At 49.5% G+C, this 26,610-nt stretch overlaps 1 protein-coding gene across 3 annotated transcripts in view; it reads right to left on the bottom strand.

Annotated features, from left to right (window-relative positions):
* The window catches only part of EDRF1 (erythroid differentiation regulatory factor 1), a 182,963-nt gene that overhangs the window by 119,993 nt on the left and 36,360 nt on the right, over positions 1-26,610 (bottom strand). For 2 of the 3 annotated variants that reach the window (XM_075348435.1, XM_075348436.1), the window contains 8 exons: positions 22,031-22,155; positions 21,713-21,869; positions 13,867-13,968; positions 13,495-13,616; positions 11,868-11,979; positions 10,635-10,782; positions 10,452-10,560; positions 2,587-2,698 (listed from right to left, as the gene is read on the bottom strand). In XM_075348435.1, coding sequence (XP_075204550.1) covers positions 2,587-2,698; positions 10,452-10,560; positions 10,635-10,782; positions 11,868-11,979; positions 13,495-13,616; positions 13,867-13,968; positions 21,713-21,869; positions 22,031-22,155 — 987 coding nt within the window. The remainder of the gene's footprint in view (positions 1-2,586; positions 2,699-10,451; positions 10,561-10,634; positions 10,783-11,867; positions 11,980-13,494; positions 13,617-13,866; positions 13,969-21,712; positions 21,870-22,030; positions 22,156-26,610) is intronic. The other variant, XM_075348437.1, reaches the window with a different exon arrangement.

Genomic DNA, 26,610 nt, shown 5'->3' with positions numbered 1-26,610 from the left:
GGTCTGGGATAAGATGATGAATCCTCCGTGAGCTCCGATGGACGGAGGTCAGAGGATAGGAGTCCTCTGTCAAGAGTATTAGAGGCACCCTGTGAGGGGGGCTGATGCATATTCATCAAAGTCCTGGACAAAAGCCCCATGGACTCAGCAAATGACTGGGATACGGACCTAGAAAAGGACTATACCCAGGCCGGGGGTTCAATCACAGGTGCAGCAGCAGCCCGAGAGACCACTGGGGGTGAGACTCCAGGCTGTGGCACCGCCAAGTTAGAGCAGACATCACAATGTGGATAGGTGCTCGGCTCAGGCAGCAGGAGCTTACATGCAGTGCATGCAGAATAAAGCTTTGGAGCCTTGCTCCTTGTGTGAGACATGCTGCTGGAGTGGGGGCTTTGCAGAGAATGAACCCCAGGGAGAATATACAGAGGTCCACAACCGGAGACCGGCTGTGGCTTACCAGACCGCTGAGCGCGGTGTTGTGTGCCCTCCAGATCCCGAAGCCCGGTCCCCCAGTCGCAGCACCTCAGCAGAGATGCAGAATACAGGATGTCCCAGAGCAGAGTGAACTCTGCCTGAGAAGAGGGCGTTCCTATAAAAGAGCGGGAACTGGAGGGCTATAGAGACCTGCAGGGAAGGAGGGATGCCCCAGCAGTGGGGAGTGTCCCTTCCCTGTGTAGAACGGCCGCCGGGAGGAGCCGAACCTGTCCCTCTGCATGAGTGACATGCGAGGGCAGGAAAATGAAACTAGGCCTCCGGCGAAGCCGGGGCCTAAATTTAAGCGGCGAGGCCGACAAGCAGGCACCATCTCAAAAGCTAGAGAACCCGCCGGAAAAGTTAAAACAATCACATACAGCATACTCTCCCCTTACAATAAAGAACCGGGACCCCCAACATAAACGTCTCAGGTACTTAGCTGCTGAGCCGCAGGGCCATGTCCCTGGGGATGAGTGCTCCGGTCCAACAGAATCCTCAAGGGGCTGTGGATGGAGACCGGACTCCTGCCAGGCATGGAGACCGTGCTGGCTCCCACTTCAAGCCAGAGCCCAGAAGGGATGGTGAAGGAGCGCGGCATGTAAGGCTGCAGCCTTGTAAATCAACCTTAACAACACCGCCGACACAGTGGGGTGAGAAGGGACATGCCGGGAGTCCAGACATGGACCCGCTTTTCTTTAAACTCTTTCCAAAAGTCAAACAAATCAGATGAGAATGCATGTGTGGATGTATGCCTCCTGACACAAAGCAATAAACTGGCTAGGACTGGCTACCAGGGGGTGTATAAGCTCAGAGGGAGGAGCTACACTTTTTAGTGTAGTACTTTGTGTGTCCTCCGGAGGCAGAAGCTAAACACCCATGGTCTGGGTCTCCCAAAGGAACGATAAAGAAAATAACACATACACATTTGGTATTGCCGCGTTCAGAAATGCCCGATCTATCAAAAAATAAAATAAATTAATCTGATCAGTAAATGGCGTAGCGGCAAAAAAAATTCCAAACGCCAAAATTACATTTTTTGGTCGCCGCAAATTTTGCGCAAAATGCAATAATAGGCGATCAAAACGTAGCATCTACGCAAAAATGGTACCGTTAAAAACGTCAGGTCAAGACGCAAAAAATAAGCAGTCACTGACCCTTAGATCCCGAAAAATTAGAACGCTACAGTTTTTGAAAATGGCACAAAACGTGCGCCACTTTTTTTGGACAAGCTTGTGAATTTTTTTTAACCTCTTAGACACAAGTAAACCTATACATGTTTAGTGTCTACAAACTCGCACTGACCTGAGGCATCACATAGATACATCAGTTTTAACATATATTGAACACCGTGAATAAAATATCCCAAAAACTATTGTACGATCACACTTTTTTTTGCAATTTTTCCGCACTTGGAATTTTTTAGCCGTTTTTCAGTACACTATATGGTAAAACTGATGGTTTCACTTAAAAGTACGACTCGTCCCGCAAAAAACAAGCCCTTACATGGCAAGATTGACAGAAAAATAAAAAAAAGTTACGGCTCTCGGAAGAAGGGGAGCAAAAGCAAAAACGGAAAGTGCCCGGTGGCTGAAGGGGTTAAAGCTCTAAATTTCTGGCCCTGCCTGTTGGCTCAGTGTCTACACAGAGGTTGCAACAGGGCAGACAAGTTGCAGAAAACATGGTATGTATCCTTAAGACTCTAAACAGCGTCCTGATGCCATCTGGTACGACTCTGCTCTCACAGCTCATGTGCAGTAGCCACAGATTAAAGACATGGACGATGTCCGGGTTCTGGGAATCGATTTGCACCAACTCTACTACATCTATTAGCAAATCAGCACGGATATCCTGGCAGATCCACTTTTTATTCACAAGAAAAAATGGTTTCTGTGCACACACTATGTAGGGGGCTGGCTAACGGATCATTTCAATAGCCAAGCCAACGCATTTACCTCCTTACGACAGATCAGAAATTGACATGCACCATAGGTCAATTTTTGCATGAAAAATACCTTCAGAATACAACTCGTTTGCTCTAAATTAAATTACTCTGCAGCAATTCCTCCCAAGTGTGAACAAGTCCTTGGAAGAAACAAAAAAAACAAACCTTACCTGCGGGTGCCGTCCTTTATCCACTAACTTCAGACAATTTAATAACAAAGTGCGAATAGTTCCGTAATGTTTTCTGTTTTGAGTTTTCTTCATCATCATGTTACAAGCCACCCTATAAAATTAAAATAAAAAAAAAAAAAAAGCATCAGAGCATTGCTGCTGCAGTACCACAAGCTGCCACACGAGGTCCCCCTCACACCAGCTGCCGTTCATTTTGCTTCGCTGTTCCGCTGTAAAAACTTTACACATTTAATGCTTCATGTGAAATATCTAATGTTATAGTGCCGAGCGCAGCTCCGCAGGGACGATGGCTGTGTTTATAAGCGCGCTCTGGGGAAATATCACAAGTGACATGGATTACAGAACACCAAAGCGTTCAGAAAGGATACAGGCTGTTATTGATGTTATTAGCAGGAAGGGATTGAGGGATGGGTTTTAATCACTTCACTCATCAGCGGTTAATTAGTCTTGAGCGGCTCTTTTACGGTCCCGCTGAGACTCGAGGCTCCGTTACTCACGCCGATTTCCCGGTTCTATTCAGACATAAATATTACAACCTGTCCCTACTTATCGAGGCATATTAGGCCGGAAGAAATAAGGGATGACATCTGTAACGTGGCCCTGGGAAATAATAGAACGCTCCTTGAATGGGAAATTAGGAAGGTTTAGGAAAAAGGGAGGATATTAAGACGTTTGAGCCCCTAATCTGGATCATGCTTATATACAGAAGCGCCTGTTCACACACCTTGGTTGTTAATCCAAATACATGGAGCCTATCCCTCCCCCTTAGTAACAAAGCAACATTAACATTTTCCCACACCTCCCTCCTTGCGACACAACAAGGGAAGGGGAAAGCATATGTCAAACATACTTCATTCTTGAGATGGAAGGCCTCTCAATTTAGAAATAATGATCCCCCTAAAAATATATCTCAGCCCCATCATTGACTCTGCAGCCTATCCCTCCCCCTTAGTAACAAAGCAATATGAACATTTCCCCACCCATACCCCCTTGCGACACGACCGAGCCTTCTCACGCCCCCACCCAAATGACCTATACCCCACTATCGAGCTTGTGACTTTAGTCTACCCAAGGGACCCTGCAGGTCTTCGGTAAGGTACCATTACGTGTTAGTAAATGGGGACATAATCTGCCTTATGTCGTTCTCAGAACATTTCCGCGCAATGAAAACTCTCCATTTTCTAAAAAATGTGTCTTTTCGTTTATCCTTTTTCCTCTCCACCTTCAATTTTTCCAGATTAAGCAGGAATTTCAGTTGATTCATTAAGTCCTCCCGTGATGGTACTTCTTTTACCGACCATTTCTGCAGTATTGCCCTTTTGCCCGCATCGCTATGAAATGAAACAATGTTGGAAGCCTCTGCCCCATATCCTCCCCTTAATCCATATCCTCCCCCCTTAGTCCATATCCTCCCCCTTAGTCCATATCCTCCCCTTCTGTGTATACTGAAATATCCACAGGAGAGGCTCCAGCTCCATCCTCACCTTCCAGGCTTCCCACACTATCGACTGTGCCTGTGTCCAAAACTTCCAGATCTCCCCACACTGCTATATCCCACGGTACACATCTGTCTTTTCAGTATTACAGTTTGGGCAATTCAGTAGTTTGTCCGGATTCCGTCTATTTGGGATGTTAAATCCATAAATTGCCCTGTGAATTAACCTACATTGAGTATCCCTCCAAGTTTCATTGACAATGCACTTCCATAATACCATCCACCCCTTTAATATCTTCTCCTCCCTCTTGCCGAGCCCATGCCCCTAAGTCGTGCCAGGAGTATTAGGAACCAGCACCTCTCTCAGCTCCCCATATAGTGTAGAGGTATGTCTCTCATTATAACCTCATGCATCTGGTTGGCCCTATACGCCTTGGTGATATTCTGCAATTTGGGCATTATTCTCCACCTAACCTGCCCATACTGAATAGTTTGAAATGGTCACAGACCGTATCTATCAATCAAGTCTTCACATCAGCCACCTTACTTCCGTAATATCCATGAAGTCTTTCAGTGTCCCGATTCCCCTTCTCTCCATTCCAGGTAAAGCTTATTCTCTAGTCCCTGCGGAAAATCCAGATGAGCCCAAATGTTCAAGTACTTTACACTAACCCAAACTTTTTTTCTTACGGCCTTCCACGCCATCAGTGTGTCCCTGCAAACTAAAGAGTGCTTTATTTTAGCCGGTAAATTCGGGATGGAGGTATGAATAATGGATCTCAAATACCAAGGTTTGCAAAATTCTGCCTCCAGTACACAGTCAGAGTAACGATTCGTCTTCCTCAGCCAGTCCACTACGTGTCTCATGATGCAAGCTAAATTGTAGCCTCTAACATTGGGTAGTTTGATCCCCCCCTCTCCAAAGGTAATATCAATTTTTTGGCGCTAATCCTCAGTCGAACCCCTTGCCAGAGAAAACTTGAGAATTCCCTAGTCAGCCTATTAACGTCCGTATGTCTCAGAACCAACGGTATCATCTGAAGTGGATAGATTAGCTTCAGAAAGCTCATCATCTTTAGAAAGTGGTTCCATCCTAGTAGTGTCAACGGGAGGTTGGCCCACGACTGTAGTTCGCGCTCTATTTTCCCAATTAGTGGGGAATAATTAAGCAGTAAATAGTCTCAGTGTCCCTATCTGAACCCCCAAATATTTGATGCTCGACTTCGCTACAGGAACACCACAGAGCCTAGCTATCCCCCTTCCGTCGTTATTTCCAAATTCAAGTCATGCAGGGTCTCCTCCGAAAGCTTAGGCATCTTAATTCTGGGCCCTCTCCCCTTCCTTGTATAGGCCCACGTAGAAATTACCCAAGGTATTGATTTCTTTAGGGTCCGTTGTCTTACTCCCATCATGCCTGGATAGAGTAGTTATGCGCGTTGTCTGTCGTTTGCCCCTTGCAAGATTTGCCAAAAGTCTCCCCACCTTATTCCCAAACCTACACAAGTCCACCTCCTGTTGGGACCTATCCAAGTTTTCCTTCCTATCCACCCAGGTCTCAAATCTCTCTTTCACTTCTATCCAATGTTCCTTTGTCCTTTATGACTGTCTTTCCATAAATTCACTACAGGCTTCTTTCTCTCACTGCTAGGCTAGTTTCTTGAAACCTCTCATTGGTCTGCCTTTTCAACTTGGCCGTGTACCCCATCAGTTTGCCCCTCAAGACTGCTTTGGCGGTTTCCCAATACAATAATGCCTCCTGCGCATGCTCCTCGTTTGTAAGTATACTCCACCCACCACTCCTTCAAAATTTGATGACAATTGCTATCCTTCAAAAGAAATGTGGGAAAACGCAAATGTAGTTCCGACCTTTCTGGATTTTATTCATCACCCAGACTAGAACCGGGCTGTGATCCGAAATCACCATGTTCTCCATCGCCATCTCAACTATTCTCTGGGTCAATGCAGAGCTCGTCAATATATGGTCAATTTCCAACCACTCATCATGGGGATGGGAATCATGAGTAAATTCCCTCTCATGGGGATGATGCATCCTCCAACAGTCTCGTAATGTCGTGGCCATCAGCAATGTTCGAAAAAACCCATCTGAAGTCCCTCTCAAGCCCCCCGCCCTCCTCAGTCTATCTTCTTCTGAAGACATAACCGCATTGAAGTCCCCTCGTACCACTTTGTGTGTTGTCGTGTCCAACAACATCTTATTTGTTAAGAAATCGTAATAGGGCTACTGTTCCATGTTAGGAGCATAAATATTGTGAATGCTAAAGTTTCCCTGAGGGCAAGCTATCTCCCCTCCCTTCTTTGTCGTTACCTTGGGTCTCGACTGTATGAACATAATTTCGGTTAATCAAAATTAAGACCCCTGCTTTTCTACCGACCGAGGAGGAACCGTACACACCTCCCACCCCCATCTTGTTCATACGAAAAAAAGTCTCCAGTTGGCAAGTGGGTCTCCTGTAACAGGGCAATATTCACTCTAAGCCTCTTAAGAAGTTTCATGACCATATTACACTTATGCGGTGACTGGAGCCCCTTCACATTCCATGTAATTAACCTAACCATGTTCCCAGTAGAATGAGCTTATCGGTCTTGATCGTGTCGCATAAAATCCACAACCCCCTCCATGCGCCATAAACTTTAAAAGGCAACCAGCCAACATAGCAATACAAATGCATTTTTTGCGGTAGAAGGTTGTACACACCTTGCTGAAGGCTTGTATTCTGTGTTACCTCCACAGAGTAATCACTAAAGAGCAAGATTTTATGTCCCTGGACTTTCAGTGGCTGTCTTTCATTTTTGAAGACCCGCAGAATCTCCTCCTGGTCTTTGTATTCAAGATATTTTATTATGACCTGGCCTGCTCTGGTTAACTCTCCTGGTCTGGCTGCACACCTCAATCTTACGCTCTTTTATGGGGCCTATCCTGTGGGCTCTCTCCACGCGGCACCTGTGGCTCAGTCCCAGTGCCTGGGGTAAATGCACCAAAGCGTGTCCCACTGTCGGGTAAGTACAGATTCCGGCAGTCCCACTTGCCTTACATTTCTCCTCCTAGACCTGTTCGAGGTCATCAATTTTATCTTTCATTGTTTGAGCAGTGGTATTTAGCTCCTTGAGCCGCCTCTCCATCCTTCTAAGAGCCTCCTCCGCATCAGACACCCTTCTGCTCCGCATCTGTCAACTGTACATCATGCTGCTCCACATCTTCCTGCAGCGCAGATAAAGCTACCTTTACCAAAGTGACTAGTGTCTCTATGATGTAGTTGGATAATTGCTCCGCCACCTCTCTGGCCTGTCTGGGGTAACTTATGTCCCTGCCTAGCGGCTGCTGCGCTTCTCTGTCGTGCTCTCTCTGCAAACCGCCCGTCACCCTTACGGGTGCCCTACACGCTGCGACATTGCTACCGATATATCGTCGGGGTCACGTCGTTAGTGACGCACATCCGGTGCTGGTAGCGACATCACAGCGTGTGACACCAAGGAGCGATGATCAACGATCACAAAATCGTTAAAAAAAAAAAAAACAGTGATCGTTGACACGTCGCTCCTTTTCTTAATATCGCTGCTGCCACAGGTACGATGTTGTTTGTCTTTCCTGCAGCAGCACACATCGCTATGTGTGACAATGCAGGAGCGACAAACATCTCCTTACCTGCGTCCACCGGCAATGAGAAAGGAAGGAGGTGGGCGGGATGTTACGTCCTGCTCATCTCCGCTTCTACTGGCCGGCCGCAGTGACGTCGCTATGATGCCGAAACGCACCTCCCCCTTGAGGGAGGGATTGTTCGGCGGTAACAGCGACGTCGCTGACAAGGTATGTTCGTGTGATGCTGCCGTAGCGATAATGTTCGCTACGGCAGCGATCACCAAATGTCGCACGTACGACGGGGGTGGGTGCTATCGCGCTCGACATCGCTAGCAATCGCTAGCGATGTCGCAGAGTGTAAAGTACCCTTTACAGTGCGCTGCTCTCCCTCCTCTCCTCCAGCATCTTAGAGGCCTGTGCTGACTCCTCCAACCTGTCTCCGCGGGCTTTGCTCGGTATTCCTCCGCCTCTCAGTAGGTAACGCTCCATGCACCGCCGTCCACCTCACAGCCCTCCTCCAACCAGTCATTCCGGGATGATTTGTGCACCGGGGAGTTGTTTACAGGTTAGAGAGCTGCTTCCCCCACGTCTTCACATACCAGCGCTGGAACTGGAAGTCCAGCTTTTTATTTTTCCATTGACACAGTCAAATGTGGGATGAGTGCATGACGGCACTCACTTTACTATCCAATGTGCGTGAAATGGGGGGAAAAAAAAAACAAAAAACTGCAATTTTGCTATTTGGGAATTTTGTTTTAATGGTGTTTATTGGGAGGGGAAAAGTGACAAGAGACAACATGAGTGTGACTACTGCAAAATCAATCTTGGATAGTGTGTGTGTGTGTGTGTGTGTGTGTGTACACACACACACACACACACACACACACACTTTTTTTTTATTTATTTAGCGGCTTAAGAAGATTCTGAACTTTGCATAAAAATTGGATTATGTTGGCATTTTCTGAGACCGAATGCTTTTCTTTCCCCCCATAGATGGAATGATGGGAGGGTTTGATTTTTCGCGTGCACAGATTAAGTTTTTATCGTCATTTTTGGGATATATACTGTACAACGTTTTGCATTGCAAATGTTGGATTAAGTGTTGCGGGTTAAATATTTTTTGTATTTTAACAGATATGTAAGCATATACCGTATTTTTCGGACTATAAGACGCACTGGACCATAAGACGCACCCTGGTTTTAGAGGAGGAAAATAGGAAAATAAAATTTTAAGCAAAAAATATGGTCATGACACACTTATGGGGCGAGGATCTGCTGCTGACACTGTTATGGGGTAATGTCCTGCTCATATACTCCCCAGCCTGCTCATATACTCCCCATGCTGCTCATATACCTCCATCCTGCTCATAATATACCCCCAGCCTGCTCATAATATACCCCCAGCCTGCTCATAATATACCCCCAGCCTGCTCATACACCCCCCATCATCCTGGTGTATGGCCGCATCCTGTGGCACATAAAAAAAAAAAAAAAAATAAACGTTCATACTCACCTTACCTCACTTCACTCCCTGCAGCACCTCTCCTCTTACCGTCTATGTCAGCAGCAGCGCCGCTGAGTGGAGCCGTCCCAGTTCCCCTGCAGCATCGCGATGTGCCCTGGTGGTCTGTGCCGGCAGCTGCGTGTGGACACGTGCGCTTAGCGATGACGTCATTGCTGTGCGCCGCTAGTCTCCACGCAAGTCAGCTGCCCGACAGACAGGAGATGGCGATGCTGCAGGGGAACGGTGAGTAATGTGTACTGATTCACTGCCCCCCGCACTGATGAGGCGCGGGGGGCAGTGAATACAGCCGCACATGATCACTCCAGGCTGCAGTTGCCATGGGTGATCATGCGGGCCGGCTGTTTATCCCTGCCCATCACCCCGCCCACCTGTCAGCGCCGGGTTCAGCGCTGAGAGATGGGCGGGAGGATGGGCATGCATATTAAATGAGCGGGCCCACGTGGTCACGGCAGGCTGCTACAGCCTGCTCGTGCCCCCGATGACCTGCTCCACCGCAGCACCCTCATTCTCCGCAGCCACAGTCAGACCATAAGACGCACCCCCCACTTTCCCCCAACATTTGGGGGAAAAAAAGTGCGTCTTATGGTCCGAAAAATACGGTACATGTGCAAAACTGTTGCAAACATTCAAGATTTTGATCTCACTCAACAGTAGAATAAAAAAGGTAGTCTGCAAGAACATTACTGTATAAGGCTATGTTCATACATTGCGTTTTTTGCAGTGTTTTTTTTTTTCATTAGTTGTACACAAATTAAAAGCTGCTTTTTACAGCACCAGCAAAACCTATAAGGTTTCAGAAATCTCCTGCACATATTTATCCCCCCCCCGACAAATGGAAACCTACTGCATTTTTAAAAGCAGCAGCATGTCAATTTTCCTATTGAAAGCAATGAGAAAGTGGAAAAACGCTGCAAAAACGCAACAGCCGTGATTTTGCTGCAACAGGCTAACTTTATTTGAACATGTTCTGTAGACAAAAAGGCACAAAAATTGCAGAGACGAAAAAAAAAAAAGAAGAATGAAAAAGGCAGTAATACAATTCAATATTTTTTTTTTGTTCAACTGCCAAGAGCAGGTTTTGGCTGCAGAAAAAAAAACCCCAAAAAAGCAAAAACGCAACATGTGAACAAAGCCCAAAGCTAGGTTCAACATCCGACATTCATGATCTGAACACAGCCTGCGATGTCTGGGGTAGGCGAATACAGCGGTGACATTTAGTACTCGGGCTTCGTATAACTAGCCCAAGTCTGGATAACTTTCAGGCTATTACACTGATTATTACTTACTTGTAGAGTAACACCGCCACCGGCATAGTGAAGGGGTTCTGGTACTTGTCTTCGGTTTCCTCACACAGGGTGGTCAGATCATAGAGCTTCACGATGTCGCTGCCGCTGGCTGCAAGGGACAGATGTGAATAATATAATCTGCCCACAGGACGAAGAATCCACTTCTCGTCTGCCCCGTATTACCTTTGAACAGCCAGTATGTGTGGCCTTCTTTTGTGCAGTTTGACTTCAGAAATGATAATATATTCTGTGCAATGTCTTTGATCACCCTGGTGGAGAAGTTGGAGTTCTCCAGATTAGGAATATCTTCTGTTTTAATCATCTCATATTTCTGTAAAAAGGACAAAAAAAAATTAAGTCAACCTTGCTCTTGCTTATACTGGACATCCTACAAAAGAGCCTTCAGCAGCAAACGCTGACTTACAGCCATATTTTTCATTTTATAAGACGCACCCCAAATTTAGGAGGTAAAAAAAAAATATGGGTTCCGCTTTATAATCCGGTGGTGTCTTACCAAGGAGAGGGGCCAGCAATGGAGGGGGGGGGGGTCACAGGAGGCAGGGGCGGTACTGGAGTATTGCGATGCTGTGAGTGGTAAAGAGGGGGGCACAGATACTCGCTGCGGGCGCTGCTCCGTGCGGGGCTGGAGAGGCGGCGCTGCTCCGTGCGGGGCTGGAGAGGCGGCGCTGCTCCGTGCGGGGCTGGAGGGGCAGCGCAGCTCTGAGCAGGGGGGCAGTGAGGCACCAGCCATTCTGAAGATGTCGGTGGTGAGGGCTTCAAATAATGGCGACCGGAATTGGCGCGTGCACAGATGAGAGCTTGAGCTGAGAGCTCCATCTGTGCACTTGCCAACTCTGACTGTGCCCCATTATTTGAAGCCCTGACTGCAGACATCTTCAGAATGACCGCCCGCTGCACAGAGCAGCCTCGCAGAGCTACGCTGTACAATGCACAGAACAGCGCCGGCAGCACACCGCATAGCATTACCCCTGCCTCCTTTGACCCCTCTTCATCACCCTTCCCCCGGTAAGCTACATTCGGATTTTAAGACGCATCCCTCATTTTCCTCCCAAATTTTTGAGAGGAAATGTGCATCTTATAATCCGAAAAATACGATACTGCCAAGGACGTATTGCTCAACATGGCGTCCATTGAAGGGTAATTTTTCAATGAATCTCATAATCCCATTAATCCAGTTTTTAGTCTTTTTTTAAAGGGTTCGCCTTGCCCCAATTCCAGTCTTCAAGACCCCAGATTATGTTTTCAGGAATTCCTTAGTATTGCACAAGTGATGGAATTATCACTTGGACAATACAATGGAAATCCCAAAAAACGATCACGTAGAGGGCCTTGAGGTGTGGAATTTTGTTAACAGTACCATGAAAATTAGCCCGTGTCGATGAGTTTACGTCTTACCTGCACAATGCCGTTCACGTGGAAGCACATGACGAGCTCTGGGACATTGCAGATCAGATTGTCCAGCCAATAATCAATCCCGGTCAGCACATTGATCGGTTTGTTGTTGTCGCTAAATCAATAAGAAAAGTGGAGACATTAAAATGTAATGATGTGCAAAACCAGCAGAGTTTACACTGACTTTTGGTGTAAATTTCACACAATCTGCAAGAACTGACACAGGATTGTCACTTCTGTATCATGCATCACTTCCTCACCCCCAAATTAAGCATAAACGTAGTAACCGTTCTGACTCGGAACAAAAACAGATGTGGTTGAGATTTTCCACAATGCTTCCCATTCAACTGTGGAGGGAGAAAAAGCGGTCCCAATGGGGATTAAAGAGGATATTCAGTATCTTTACATTGATGGCCAATCCTTAGGATAGGTCATCAACATCTGAGCAGGATAGAAGGTGGATGATGAGCAGTACCCGGCCTCTATCTGAAGACAGGGCAGCTCCAGAACGGAGCATTTCTGGCCACAGGCCGCAGCGTCCGAGAACAGCTGATCAGTGGGAGTGCAGGGTGTCGGACCCGGACCAATCAGGCATTGATGATCTATGCTAAGGATAGGCCATCAATGTAAAAGTAGTGGACAACCTCTAATCCCCATCGAGACTGCTTTTTCTCCAGCGTCCAGGGCGCAACGCCCCAGCTCTGAAGAGCGTCCAGGGCGCAACGCCCCAGCTCTGAAGAGCGTCCAGGGCGCAACGCCCCAGCTCTGAAGAGCGTCCAGGGCGCAACGCCCCAGCTCTGAAGAGCGTCCAGGGCGCAACGCCCCAGCTCTAAAGAGCGTCAAGGGCGCAACGCCCCAGCTCTGAAGAGCGTCAAGGGCGCAACGCCCCAGCTCTGAAGAGCGTCAAGGGCGCAACGCCCCAGCTCTGAAGAGCGTCAAGGGCGCAACGCCCCAGCTCTGAAGAGCGTCAAGGGCGCAACGCCCCAGCTCTGAAGAGCGTCCAGGGCGCAACGCCCCAGCTCTGAAGAGCGTCCAGGGCGCAACGCCCCAGCTCTGAAGAGCGTCCAGGGCGCAACGCCCCAGCTCTGAAGAGCGTCCAGGGCGCAACGCCCCAGCTCTGAAGAGCGTCCAGGGCGCAACGCCCCAGCTCTGAAGAGCGTCCAGGGTGCAATATCCCAGCTCTGAAGAGTGTCCAGGGTGCAATATCCCAGCTCTGAAGAGCGTCCAGGGTGCAACGCCCCAGCTCTGAAGAGCGTCCAGGGTGCAACGCCCCAGCTCTGAAGAGCGTCCAGGGTGCAACGCCCCAGCTCTGAAGAGCGTCCAGGGTGCAATATCCCAGCTCTGAAGAGCGTCCAGGGTGCAATATCCCAGCTCTGAAGAGCGTCCAGGGTGCAACGCAACAGCTCTGAAGAGCGTCCAGGGTGCAACGCCCCAGCTCTGAAGAGATTCCTGCTATACAGATTGTGGGAACCTGGGAGAGAAAATTACAGGACTTCTTTCACAGTCTCTGCTTACTGGAGAAGGGTTATGTGATCCCTCCAGGATCCAGATGCGATATAAATATTATATGCATACATATATACACACATACATAAAGCACTAAAAATCCATTTTGACCCTGCAAGCTTACCGTAGCCGCAAACTGACCGCCGGATATCTCCCTCCTCCGAAAATCGGCATGTTAGAGCCAACGAGCATGTGGATGTCCTCAAACGTCCAAAGGATGTTTCTAACAAAATCATTTTTAAGACCCTGGATAAGATAAACAAGGAATAAACTTAAAGTCAAGACAAGAGCAGAACTCAGCAAAGAAATGGGTGAAAATGTCTCGCGTTAACATGAAAAAAAAAGAAGAAAAAAAAAAAATTTAAAAAAAAAAAGAACTGGAAAGAAAGAAAATAATCGATGTGTCCGACTAAGTCTACAGTGTGATTGGTTACAGATGCCAGATTCATTTTTTGGAGAATTATGTGCTTACTCTGTATCTTCACATAATTCATACCTGACTGTTCTCCCTGTCAATAGACAAACTGGGAGCACTGGGTTCTGTAGCCGCAGGGGCCACGTGCTCCACTAGCAGTGAGGGGTCACTGGTCACATTTCCCTGTGGAGAGGGCAAGCACATGAGATTTAAATTGTCACAGCACATTCCTATAAAATAGGCGCTCCGCCATCATTTACATTGTGGTTGATTAACATTAAAACTGTAGAAGGACAAGTCCGGCTTTAGTCACCATTTCACTGCTTATATACAGGTAAGAAGATATAATTACACAGAGTGTTATACTCCAGAGCTGTACTCTTAATTCTGTCATTGAAAATAGTCAAATTGTCAGTCACAATCTTACGTTAAAAAAAATAAAAAAAAATCTTTAAAAAGGCCCCATGTATCAGCTAGTGGGCGCATGATTTCAGCCATGAATGTTTGATTCTGAAAAAGCGAGTACTTCAGAGAAGAAGAAAAAAAAAACCACGTAAATGCCGCCAGGGACGGAGCTGCATGCGTGATTCATCAGAAAGGCAGATTAAAAGAGATAAGAAGAAGGGAATTTTGTTTACTTACCGTAAATTCCTTTTCTTCTAGCTCCAATTGGGAGACCCAGACAGTGGGTGTATAGCTACTGCCCTCTGGAGGCCGCACAAAGAACTACACTTAAAAGTGTAAGGCCCCTCCCCTTCTGGCTATACACCCTCCCGTAGGAGTACGGATTCCTCAGTTTTAGTACCAAAGCAAGAAGGAGGAAAGCCAATAACAGTTTCAAAAACAAATTCAATCCGATAACATGATCGGAGAACTTAAGAAACAACATGAACAACATGTGCACCCGAAAAACGAAACCCTAAGAACAAATAGGGCGGGTGCTGGGTCTCCCAATTGGAGCTAGAAGAAAAGGAATTTACGGTAAGTAAACAAAATTCCCTTCTTCTTTTTCGCTCCTAATTGGGAGACCCAGACAGTGGGACGTCCAAAAGCAGTCCCTGGGTGGGTAAAAAGATACCACATGAACGGGCTGTCAGACAGCCTCTTCCTACAGGTGGGCCACCGCCGCCTGAAGGACCTGTCTACCTAGGCTGGCATCTGCCGAAGCGTAGGTATGCACTTGATAGTGTTTGGTAAACGTGTGCAGACTCGACCAGGTAGCCGCCTGGCACACTTGCTGAGCCGTAGCCTGATGCCGCAATGCCCAGGACGCACCCACGGCTCTGGTAGAATGGGCCTTCAGTCCAGATGGAATCGGAAGCCCAGCAGAACGGTATGTGTGAAGAATTGGTTCCTTGATCCACCGCGCCAGGGTGGATTTGGAAGCTTGCGATCCCTTATGCTGACCAGCGACTAGGACAAAGAGCGCATCAGAACGGCGTAGAGCCGCCGTGCGAGAAATGTAAATCCTGAGTGCTCTCACCAGGTCCAACAGATGTAAACCCTTTTCAAATTGGTGAACTGGATGCGGACACAAAGATGGTAAAGTGATATCCTGATTGAGATGAAAGGAAGAAACCACCTTGGGAGAAAACTCTGGAATTGGACGCAGTACTACCTTGTCTTGGTGAAACACCAGGAAGGGAGATTTGCAAGATAACGCCGCTAGCTCGGACACTCTTCGAAGAGACGTGACCGCCACAAGAAAAACTACCTTTTGTGAAAGCCGAGAAAGGGAAACCTCTTTCAAAGGCTCGAAAGGCGGCTTCTGGAGAGCAATGAGAACCTTGTTCAGATCCCAGGGTTCCAATGGCCGTCTGTAAGGAGGAACGATATGACAAACTCCTTGGAGAAAAGTGCGTACTTTAGAAAGCTGTGCCAAGCGCTTCTGAAAGAATACGGATAGCGCGGAGACTTGACCCTTAAGAGAGCTAAGTGACAAGCCTTTTTCCAACCCAGACTGCAGGAAGGAAAGAAAAGTTGGCAATGCAAATGGCCAGGGAGAAAACCCTTGAGCCACGCACCACGCTAAGAAAATCTTCCACGTTCTGTGATAGATCTTAGCTGAGGATGGTTTTCTAGCCTGTCTCATTGTGGCAACAACCTCATGAGATAAACCTGAGGCCGCTAGGATCCAGGACTCAATGGCCACACAGTCAGGTTCAGGGCCGCAGAATTCAGATGGAAAAACGGCCCTTGAGACAGCAAATCTGGACGGTCTGGTAGTGTCCACGGTTGGCCTACCGTGAGATGCCACAGATCCGGGTACCACGACCTTCTTGGCCAATCTGGAGCGACGAGTATGGCTCGATGGCAGTCGGACCTGATTTTCCGGAGAACTCTGGGTAACAATGCTAGAGGTGGGAACACATAGGGGAGTCGGAATTGCGACCAATCCTGAACTAAGGCGTCTGCCGCCAGTGCTCGGTGATCGTGAGACCGTGCCATGAAAACTGGGACCTTGTTGTTGTGTCGTGACGCCATCAGATCGACGTCCGGCGTCCCCCAGCGGCAACAGATCTGCTGAAACACGTCCGGGTGAAGGGACCATTCTCCTGCGTCCATGCCCTGGCGACTGAGAAAGTCTGCTTCCCAGTTTTCCACGCCTGGGATGTGAACTGCGGATATGGTGGACGCTCTGCTTTCCACCCACGTCAAAATCCGTTGGACTTCTTGAAAAGCTTGGCGACTGCGTGTTCCCCCTTGGTGGTTGATGTACGCCACCGCCGTGGAATTGTCCGACTGAATCCGAATCTGTTTGCCTTCCAGCCATTGTTGGAAGGCTCGCAGGGCAAGATAGATTGGTCTGATTTCCAGAACATTGATCTGCAGGGTGGACTCTTCCAGAGTCCACATCCCCTGAGCCCTGTGGTGGAGATACACCGCTCCCCACCCTGATAGGCTCGCATCCGTCGTGACCACTGCCCAGGACGGGGGAAGGAACGACTTTCCCTGTGACAATGAGGTGGGGAGAAGCCACCAACGCAGAGAGTCCTTGGCAGTCTGAGAGAGGGAGACAGTCCTGTCGAGGGACGTCGATTTCCCGTCCCATTGGCGTAGAATGTCCCATTGTAGAGGGCGCAGATGAAACTGCGCGAACGGGACTGCCTCCATTGCTGCTACCATCTTTCCTAGGAAATGCATGAGGCGCCTCAGTGAGTGCGACTGGCTCTGAAGGAGAGATTGCACTCCAGTCCGCAGCGAGCACTGCTTGTCCAGTGGAAGCTTCACTATCGCTGAGAGAGTATGAAACTCCATGCCAAGATAAGTCAGAGATTGGGTCGGGGTTAGATGAGACTTTGGAAAGTTGATAATCCACCCGAAACTCTGGAGAGTGTCTAGTGCCACTTTCAGACTGTGTTGGCATGCCTCTTGAGAGGGTGCCCTTATAAGCAGGTCGTCTAGATACGGGATGACCGAGTGACCCTGCGAGTGCAGTACAGCTACTACTGCTGCCATGACCTTGGTGAAGACCCGGGGGGCTGTTGCCAGACCGAAAGGTAACGCTACGAACTGCAGGTGTTCGTCGTGTATGACGAAGCGTAGGAACCGCTGATGCTCTGGTGCGATCGGCACGTGGAGATACGCATCTTTGATATCTATTGATGCTAGAAAATCTCCTTGAGACATTGAGGCTATGACGGAGCGTAGGGATTCCATCCGGAACCTCCTGACTTTTACGTGTCTGTTGAGCAACTTTAGATCCAGGACGGGCCGATACGATCCGTCCTTTTTTGGGACCACAAACAGATTGGAGTAAAAACCGTGACCTTGTTCCTGAAGAGGGACGGAGGTCACCACTCCTTCCGCTTTTAGAGCGGCCACCGCCTGCAACAGAGCATCGGCTCGGTCTGGTGGGGGAGAAGTTCTGAAGAAACGAGTTGGCGGACGAGAACTGAACTCTATCCTGTACCCGTGAGACAGAATATCCCTCACCCAACGGTCTTTGACGTGTGACAGCCAAATGTCGCCAAAGTGGGAAAGCCTCCCACCGACCGCGGGTGTGGGAATCGGAGACCTCAAGTCAGGAGGACGCCGTTTTGGCAACGGTTCCTCCGGCTGCCCTTTTTGGGCGTGACTGAGACCTCCAAGAATCTGAGCGTCTCTGGTCCTTTTGAGTCTTTTTTGACGATGCGAATTGGGACCTGCCCGGTCCTCGAAAGGACCGATAACCAGACTGACCTCTCCTCTGTTGGGGTCTGTTTTGTCTGTGTTGCGGTAAGGAGGAGTCCTTACCCTTGGAGTGTTTGATGATTTCATCCAAACGCTCTCCAAACAATCGGTCACGAGAAAAAGGCAAATTGGTTAAGCACTTCTTGGAATGAGAATCTGCTTTCCAATGTCTCAACCACAGGGCCCTACGCAAAACAACTGAGTTGGCTGACGCCACTGCCGTGCGGCTTGTAGCGTCAAGAACAGCATTAATCGCGTACGACGCGAATGTCGCCATTTGCGAGGTCAATGGTGCTACCTGCGGGGCAAATGCACGTGTGACGGAGTCAACTCGCGCAAGCCCGGCTGAGATAGCTTGGAGTGCCCATACGGCTGCAAAAGAAGGCGCTAATGACGCTCCAATCGCTTCATAGATGGATTTCAGCCAGAGCTCCATCTGCCTGTCAGTGGCATCTTTAAGTGCCGCTCCATCTTCAACTGCAACCAAGGATCTAGCTGCAAGCCTGGAAATTGGAGGATCCACTTTTGGACACTGGGTCCAACCCTTGACCACCTCAGGAGGAAAAGGATAGCGTGTATCTTTAAGCCGTTTAGGAAACCGCCTTTCAGGATAAGCGTGGGGTTTCTGGATTGCGTCTCTAAAGTCAGCGTGGTCCAGAAAAGTGCTTAAAGTACGCTTAGGGTATCTGAAATGGATTCTCTCGTGCTGCGAAGCTGACTCCTCCGCAAGAGGAGCTGGTGGGGAAATATTTAACATCTTATTGATGTTAAATATAAGATCATTAACTATGGCGTCACCATCTGGTGTATCTAGATTGAGAGCGGTTCCAGGATCCGAATCCTGATCAGTTACGTCCGCCTCATCACCCATAGATTCATCTCGCTGGGATCCTGACCATTGAGATGAATGTGAGGGCCCGTCATAGCGAGCCCGCTTAGGCTGCCCGGGGCCATCGTCCGAGTCAGAGTCTTCACCCTGAGGTGTATATGCCCGTCCCGGAGCTTGGAGCTGAGGGGGACCAGGGGGCAATGATTGCACAGTGTCCGTGGCCTGAAGTTCAGGCCTAGCTCGCAATGTGTCAAGAATTTGTGACATAGTGAGAGACATTCTGTCAGCAAAAGCTGCAAACTCAGTGCCTGTCACCTGGACAGCATTCACAGGTGGTACACCCTGGGTCACGTCCAGCAGAGGCCCCGGCTGCGCAAGCGCCGCAGGGGCCGAGCACTGCACACAATGGGGGTCCGTGGAGCCTGCCGGTAGAAAAGTCCCACATGCGGTGCAGGAAGCATATAATGTCTGTGCTTTGGCACCCTTGCGTTTTGCGGACGACATGCTGCTGGCTCTCTGAATGTGAGAGAGTCTATAGCCAAAGGGCGACCAGCGCTATGTAATACCAAGTATTTGTGCAACAAAATACTAAGAATACTACTGGCACAAGAGGGGGTGAGCCCTGAGGGCTGCTTACCGCCCGCTGAATAGCGGGTAAGAGGCGAAGAATTCCTTGTCTGGGTCTCCCCGGCTCCCCTCTGCAGCTCAGCGTGTCAGCAGGAATGGCTGCCGGCGTCTGTGGAGAGGGGCGGTCCGTGGGAGTTCCCAAACAAAAGTGCGGGAAACAGTGTCCCCTCTGTGCCGATTGTGAGGGCTGGAGTATGTAAAAACGACTCCAGCCCTCAGCGCTGATGCACTGGCCAGCGTCCCGCCCCTCTCCTGACTGGCAGGTCTGGGGGCGGGAACGAATGGGAGCAGGCCGCAAAAGCCGGGGACTCGAGTTATCAGCGCGGCCGCCGTAAAAGCGCGGGCCGCGCTGAAGTCCCCGGCGCACCACAAGTGCCAGCCGCGCCGCAGTCCCAGCGGCCGGCATGACCGATTTCTAGATGTGGCCAGCGTCCCGCCCCTCTCCTGACTGGCAGGTCCGGGGGCGGGAACGAACGGAAGCAGGCCGCAAAAGCCGGGGACTCGAGTTATCAGCGCGGCCGCCGTAAAAGCGCGGGCCGCGCTGAAGTCCCCGGCGCACCACAAGTGCCAGCCGCACCGCAGTCCCAGCGGCCGGCGCGACCGATTCCAGGAAGTGTGCCTGCTTCAGCTAAGCTGAATGAGGCCATGGCACAGGCGCCGCAGCGCTGATGTCCCCCGGCGCACTACAACACCCAGCATGCTGCGGTGTCAGCGCCTGCACGGGGACACAGAGTACCTTGAGGATGCAGGGCCATGTCCCTGATGTACTCCGCTCCATCCAGCATCTTGTCCAGGGGCTGTAGATGGAGCCCGGTCTCAGTGCCTGGAGACCAGTAAATCCCACTTCACCCAGAGCCCTGTAAAAAGGGATGGGGAAGGAATCAGCATGTGGGCTCCTGCCGCCGTACCCGCAATGGGTACCTCAACCTTACAAACACCTCCGACATACAGTGGGGTGAGAAGGGAGCATGCTGGGGACACTATATGTGTCCTCTTTTCTTCCATCCGACATAGTCAGCAGCTGCTGCTGACTAAAAACAATGGAGCTATGCGTGCGTGTCTGACCTCCTTGCGCACAAAGCTAAAACTGAGGAATCTGTACTCCTACGGGAGGGTGTATAGCCAGAAGGGGAGGGGCCTTACACTTTTAAGTGTAGTTCTTTGTGCGGCCTCCAGAGGGCAGTAGCTATACACCCACTGTCTGGGTCTCCCAATTAGGAGCGAAAAAGAAAACCCATCTTGTAGCAAATGTATATATGTCGACAAATGTCCTCTGGGCAGTCCCTTTAAAGGGAATCGGTCACCAGATTTTAGCCACCTAATCAGAGCAGCATAACGTAGGGGAAGAGACCCCAATTCCAGCGATGTGTCACTTACTGGGCTGCTTAGTGTAGGTTTGTTAAAATCACTGATTAATCAGCAGTAGGATATCACTACAGGACTACTTTGTGTGCTGCAGGTAGTCCAGCATATTCATGAGCCCTGTACAACTGCTGCAGCGGAGAAAACATTGATTTTATGAAAATGACAGCAAACAGCTCAGTACGTGACATTGCTGGAATCAGGGTCTCTGTCCCCACATTATGCTGCTCTCAGATGGGGGGGGAGCAAAAACCTGGTGACAAATTCTCTTTAAGTGTGATGTGTCCTGGGTTATTGATGGCAATCACTTCCAACACGTTCCAAATTTAGAGAAGTCCAAACTGATGACTTTGGTCTCATATGTAATCTGTAGATTTCCAGACGGACACAAACTTTGAAGGGAACCAGACGAGTCCAATAATGCTTTAGGCACTCTTACAGATTGGCGCCCCCTTAATTGTATAACATGCAGCATTTTATGCTTTTAGCATAGTCTGTGATTGACCTGGTTTGAAAACTTGGTCCCATTCACGTCAATGGTACTATATGTTCTTCGCTGTGCTTGGTAAACAGTGAAGGGGATGTGGAATTCAATAGGAGGCTGTGTCCTCTTCAAACAGCCGATTTGCAAGTCTGATGCCCAAAAACCTTTTGATGGTCGGTGCTAATATATATATATACACATACATACATACATACATATACATATATACATATTATATATATATATATATATATAATATATAATATTATATATATATATATATATATATATATATATATATATAAATATAATATTAATATATATATATGAATATTTTTTTTTTTTTAATTTATTTTTAGATTTTATTATTTAATTAGATTAGAAAAAAAATACAAAAAAACCCCAAACAAACAAAAAGACCAAAACGCCAACAGCACATTCCTTCACCTCACCTGGTTGGAAGCACCTTCTTCTGGCACTGAACTCAATGTCTCAAAAGGAGCAGGCCAGGAGACGTGATCACTGCCGGACGACCCCCTGAGATTCTGTTCTTCTGTAGGCTGGTGAGAGGTAGAGGGGACAGGTTCAGCAGGGTCATCCCCATTAATACTGGAAGAAGAGAACAGAGAATTCCAGATTTAGCCATCTCTACCTTGCAGCCATAAACGTTGTTTCAAATATCGCAGGTGATCATAGCACAAATGTAAGAAGACCAGGGACCATAGGACAAATGTGGAGGTTATAGAGGGAACCAAGGGGGGGCTCAATACCTGTAATAGAGGAACTTCGAGAGTATGGCCTTTTGGTACCAATGTTCTTTACTTTTCTTCTTTCTTTGCCATTTTTGATCCATTAATCTTTGATAAAATTCCTTCAACCAAGTCCAGTCTCCTGTCTGAAGAATGAATAATAGTCACTTGATTTTTATCCTTCATTTTTTCTAAAAGCCAGAACTTTCTTATTTTCCATTGACGCAGCCATAGGACGACTTATTTTTTTTATTTTTTTGCAAGACGAGCAATTACACCCTATGCTTCACCATATAAATGTACTGAAAAAAAGAGAATTTTGTTTACTTACCGTAAATTCTTTTTCTTATAGTTCCGACATGGGAGACCCAAACCACGGGTGTATAGCTTCTGCCTCCGGAGGACACACAAAGTACTACACTCAAACGTGTAGCTCCTCCCTCCGGGCTATATACACGCCCTGGATGACAATCTACCCAGTTCAGTGCAAAAGCTGAAGGAGGACATCCACCCATAAGTAGAGATAGAGTAAAACTCGGAATAACCGGAACTCTGACTACTAACAACAGCCGGTGAAACACACGGAACAAAAAAACTGCCAACAGGCAACAGGGAGGGTGCTGGGTCTCCCATGTCGGAACTATAAGAAAAAGAATTTACGGTAAGTAAACTAAATTCTCTTTTTCTTTATCGTTCCTTATGGGAGACCCAAACCATGGGACGTTCCAAAGCAGTCCATGGGTGGGAAATAAACCAAACTGTGAAGTAGGCAAAACCTAACTTCACAAATGGGCGACAGCCGCCTGAAGAATGCGTCTGCCCAAGCTCGCATCTGCCGAAGCATGAGCATGCACTTGGTAGTGCTTCGAAAAAGTGTGCAGACTGGACCACGTGGCAGCCTGACAAACCTGCTGAGCCGTAGCCTGGTGCCTGAAAGCCCAGGAGGCACCGACAGCTCTGGTCGAGTGCGCCTTAATCCCCGGCGGGGGAGGCACCTGAGAACACTGGTAGGCATCGGTGATAGCCGACCTGATCCAACGAGCTAGGGTCGGTTTAGAAGCAGCGAGACCCTTGCGCTGACCTGTGGTTAGCACAAAAAGTGAGGTGCACCGCCTAAAAACGGCGGTGCGTGACACATAGATTCAGAGCGCTCGCACCAAATCCAAGGTATGCAACGCCTTTTCAAAGCGATGCACAGGGGCCGTACAAAGAGAAGGCAATGAAATGTCCTGGTTAAGGTGGAAAGGAGACACCACCTTAGGGAGAAAGTCCGGAGACGGACGAAGAACCACCTTGTCTTGGTGAAACACCAAAAAAGGGGGATTCCGAAGAGAGCGCAGCCAAATCAGAAACTCTCCTGAGAGAAGTTATGGCTACTAGAAAAACAACTTTCTGTGAAAGTCGAGACAAGGGAACCTCCCTGAGAGGCTCAAAGGGGGGTTTCTGTAAGGCCGTGAGGACCAGATTAAGGTCCCAGGGATCCAAGGGCCGCCGGTAAGGAGGAATGATGTGAGATGCGCCCTGCATGAAAGTGCGCACCTGAGCCAGTCGGGCGATACGCCTCTGGAACAATACCGACAGAGCCGACACCTGTCCCTTGAGGGAATTGAGGGATAGTCCTAGCTGTAGACCGGACTGTAGAAAAGACAGGACGGTCGGCAAGGAGAACGGCCAAGGAGCATGGTCGGAAGAGCGACACCAGGACAGGAAAATCCTCCAAGTCCTGTGGTAAATCTTGGCCGAGGAAGACTTCCGAGCCTGAGTCATGGTGGAGATGACCTCAGAGGGAATGCCTGAAGCCGTCAGGATCCAGGACTCAAGAGCCACGCCGTCAATCTGAGAGCCGCAGAATTCTGGCGGAAGAACGGACCTTGAGAGAGAAGGTCTGGGCGGTCCGGGAGATGCCACGGCACCTCTACGGACAGACGGAGCAGGTCTGGGTACCAAGCTCGCCTGGGCCAGTCCGGAGCAATGAGTATGACTCGACGGCCCTCCATTCCGATCTTGCGCAGAACCCTGGGCAAGAGCGCTAGAGGGGGAAACACGTAGGCCAGACGGAACTGAGACCAATCTTGAACCAGTGCGTCTGCTGCGAAGGCTTGAGGATCGTGGGAGCGAGCCACGTAAACCGGAACCTTGTAGTTGTGCCGGGATGCCATTAGGTCCACTTCCGGAGTGCCCCACTTGCGGCAGATTGATCTGAACACTGACGGATGCAGGGCCCACTCGCCGCTGTCCACGGTTTGACGGCTGAGGTAATCGGCCTCCCAGTTTTCCACGCCTGGGATGTGGACTGCAGACATGGTGGACTTGGAGTCCTCTGTCCACTGGAGGATTCGTTGAACCTCCAACATCGCCAGACGGCTGTGAGTCCCGCCCTGGTGATTGATGTAGGCAACTGCTGTCGCGTTGTCCGACTGAACTTGAATGTGCTTGCCCGCCAACAGGTGGTGAAAGGCTAGGAGAGCTAGAAACACAGCTCTGAGCTCCAGCACATTGATCGAGAGGGCTGATTCGGACGGAGTCCAAGTGCCCTGAGCTCGGTGATGGAGAAATACTGCTCCCCAACCGGAGAGGCTGGCATCCGTGGTGAGGATCACCCAGGACGGAGTCAGGAAGGAGCGTCCCTGAGACAGAGAGAGGGGCCGAAGCCACCACTGAAGGGAGCTCCTGGTCTGTGACGACAGAGCCACCTGCCTGTGTAAGGAAGAGATCCGCTTGTCCCAATAGCGGAGAATGTCCAGCTGCAGGGGACGCAGATGGAACTGAGCAAAGGGGACCGCTTCCATGGACGCCACCATCTGACCCAGCACCTGCATGAGGTGTCTGATGGAATGACGGCGGTGCCTCAGAAGAGAGCGCACCGCCAGACGAAGGGACTGCTGTTTGACTAAGGGCAACTTGACAAGTGCCGGCAGAGTCTCGAATTGCATCCCTAGGTACAAAAGCACCTGGGTCGGGGTCAGAGTGGACTTGGGCAGGTTGACAAGCCACCCGAACTGAACTAGCGTGGCGAGAGTGAGAGAGACACTCCGCTGGCAGTCTGCACTGGATGAGGCCTTGACTAGAAGGTCGTCCAGGTAAGGAATCACTGCCAACCCCTGGAGGTGCAGGACCGCAACCACTGCTGCCATGACCTTGGTGAATACTCGAGGGGCCGTGGCTAAGCCGAAGGGGAGAGCCACGAATTGGAAATGTTCCTCTCCGATCGCAAAGCGTAGCCAACGCTGGTGTGAGACCGCAATAGGCACATGCAGATAGGCATCTCTGATGTCGATGGATGCCAGAAAATCTCCCTGGGTCATTGAAGCAATGACCGATCTCAGAGATTCCATGCGAAAGTGCCGCACCTGAACATGCTTGTTGAGAAGCTTGAGATCCAGGATGGGTCGGAAGGAACCGTCCTTTTTGGGGACTAGAAAGAGGTTTGAGTAGAAACCGCTGAACCGTTCCCGGGCGGGAACCGGAACAATTACACCGTTGGCCTGCAGGGATGCCACGGCCTGAGAGAAGGCAGCGGCTTTGGAGCAGGGGGGGGTGGACAGAAAAAATCTGTTTGGCGGGCTGGAAGAAAATTCTATCCTGTAGCCGTGGGAGATGATATCCCGCACCCACTGATCGGAGACGTGTTGCAACCACACGTCGCCAAAGTGGGAGAGCCTGCCACCGACCAAGGACGTTGCTGGCGCGGCCAGATAGTCACGAGGAGGCTGCCTTAGTGGCAGCGGCTCCTCCGGTCTTTTGAGGACGCGGCTTTGCGCGCCAGTTGGATTTACGATCCTTGGCTGCGGTAGTGGACGAGGCCGAGGGCTTAGAGGATGACCAGTTAAAGGAACGAAAGGAACGAAACCTCGATTGGTTCCTGCCCTGGACAGGTTTCTTGGCTTTAGCTTGTGGCAAGGAAGTACTCTTCCCGCCAGTAGCTTCCTTAATTATGTCATCCAGCTGTTCCCCAAACAGCCGGGACCCAGCAAAAGGGAGACTCGCAAGGTACTTCTTAGAGGAAGCGTCTGCTTTCCACTCTCGAAGCCACAAGATCCTGCGGATCGCGAGGGAGTTAGCGGAGGCCACCGCCGTGCGGTGAGAAGCCTCCAGGATGGCAGACATGGCGTAGGATGCAAAAGCCGAAGCTTGAGAAGTTAAGGCATCCATCTCAGGAATAGAGTCCCTGGAGAGGGAATGAATCTCCGCCAGAGAGGCAGAGACTGCCTTAAGAGCCCACACTGCCGCAAAAGACGGGGAGAACGAGGATCCTGTCGCCTCATATACAGACTTGGCCAGAAGGTCAACCTGGCGGTCAGTGGAATCCTTAAGAGAAGTGCCATCAGCCACAGCTACGACTGTGCGGGCTGAGATTCTGGACACCGGAGGGTCCACCTTTGGGGACTGGGCCCAGTCCTTAACCACCTCCGGTGGAAAGGGAAAACGGTCATCTGAACTACGCTTCGGAAAACGTTTGTCAGGACAGGCCCTGGGCTTGCTAACAGTGGTGTGAAAGCTGGAGTGGTTAAAAAACATACTCCTAGGTTTCTTGGGAGAGGTAAACTGGTGTACCTCTATCAGAGAGGGTTGTTCCACTGACTCTGGTGGGTTGAGGTTCA

This window comes from Anomaloglossus baeobatrachus, chromosome 5 (assembly GCF_048569485.1).
Source record: "Anomaloglossus baeobatrachus isolate aAnoBae1 chromosome 5, aAnoBae1.hap1, whole genome shotgun sequence".
NCBI classification, from domain to species: Eukaryota; Metazoa; Chordata; class Amphibia; order Anura; family Aromobatidae; genus Anomaloglossus; species Anomaloglossus baeobatrachus.
The sequence above is the reverse complement of the archived record's forward strand: the minus strand, read 5'-3'. Positions and strand labels throughout refer to the sequence as shown.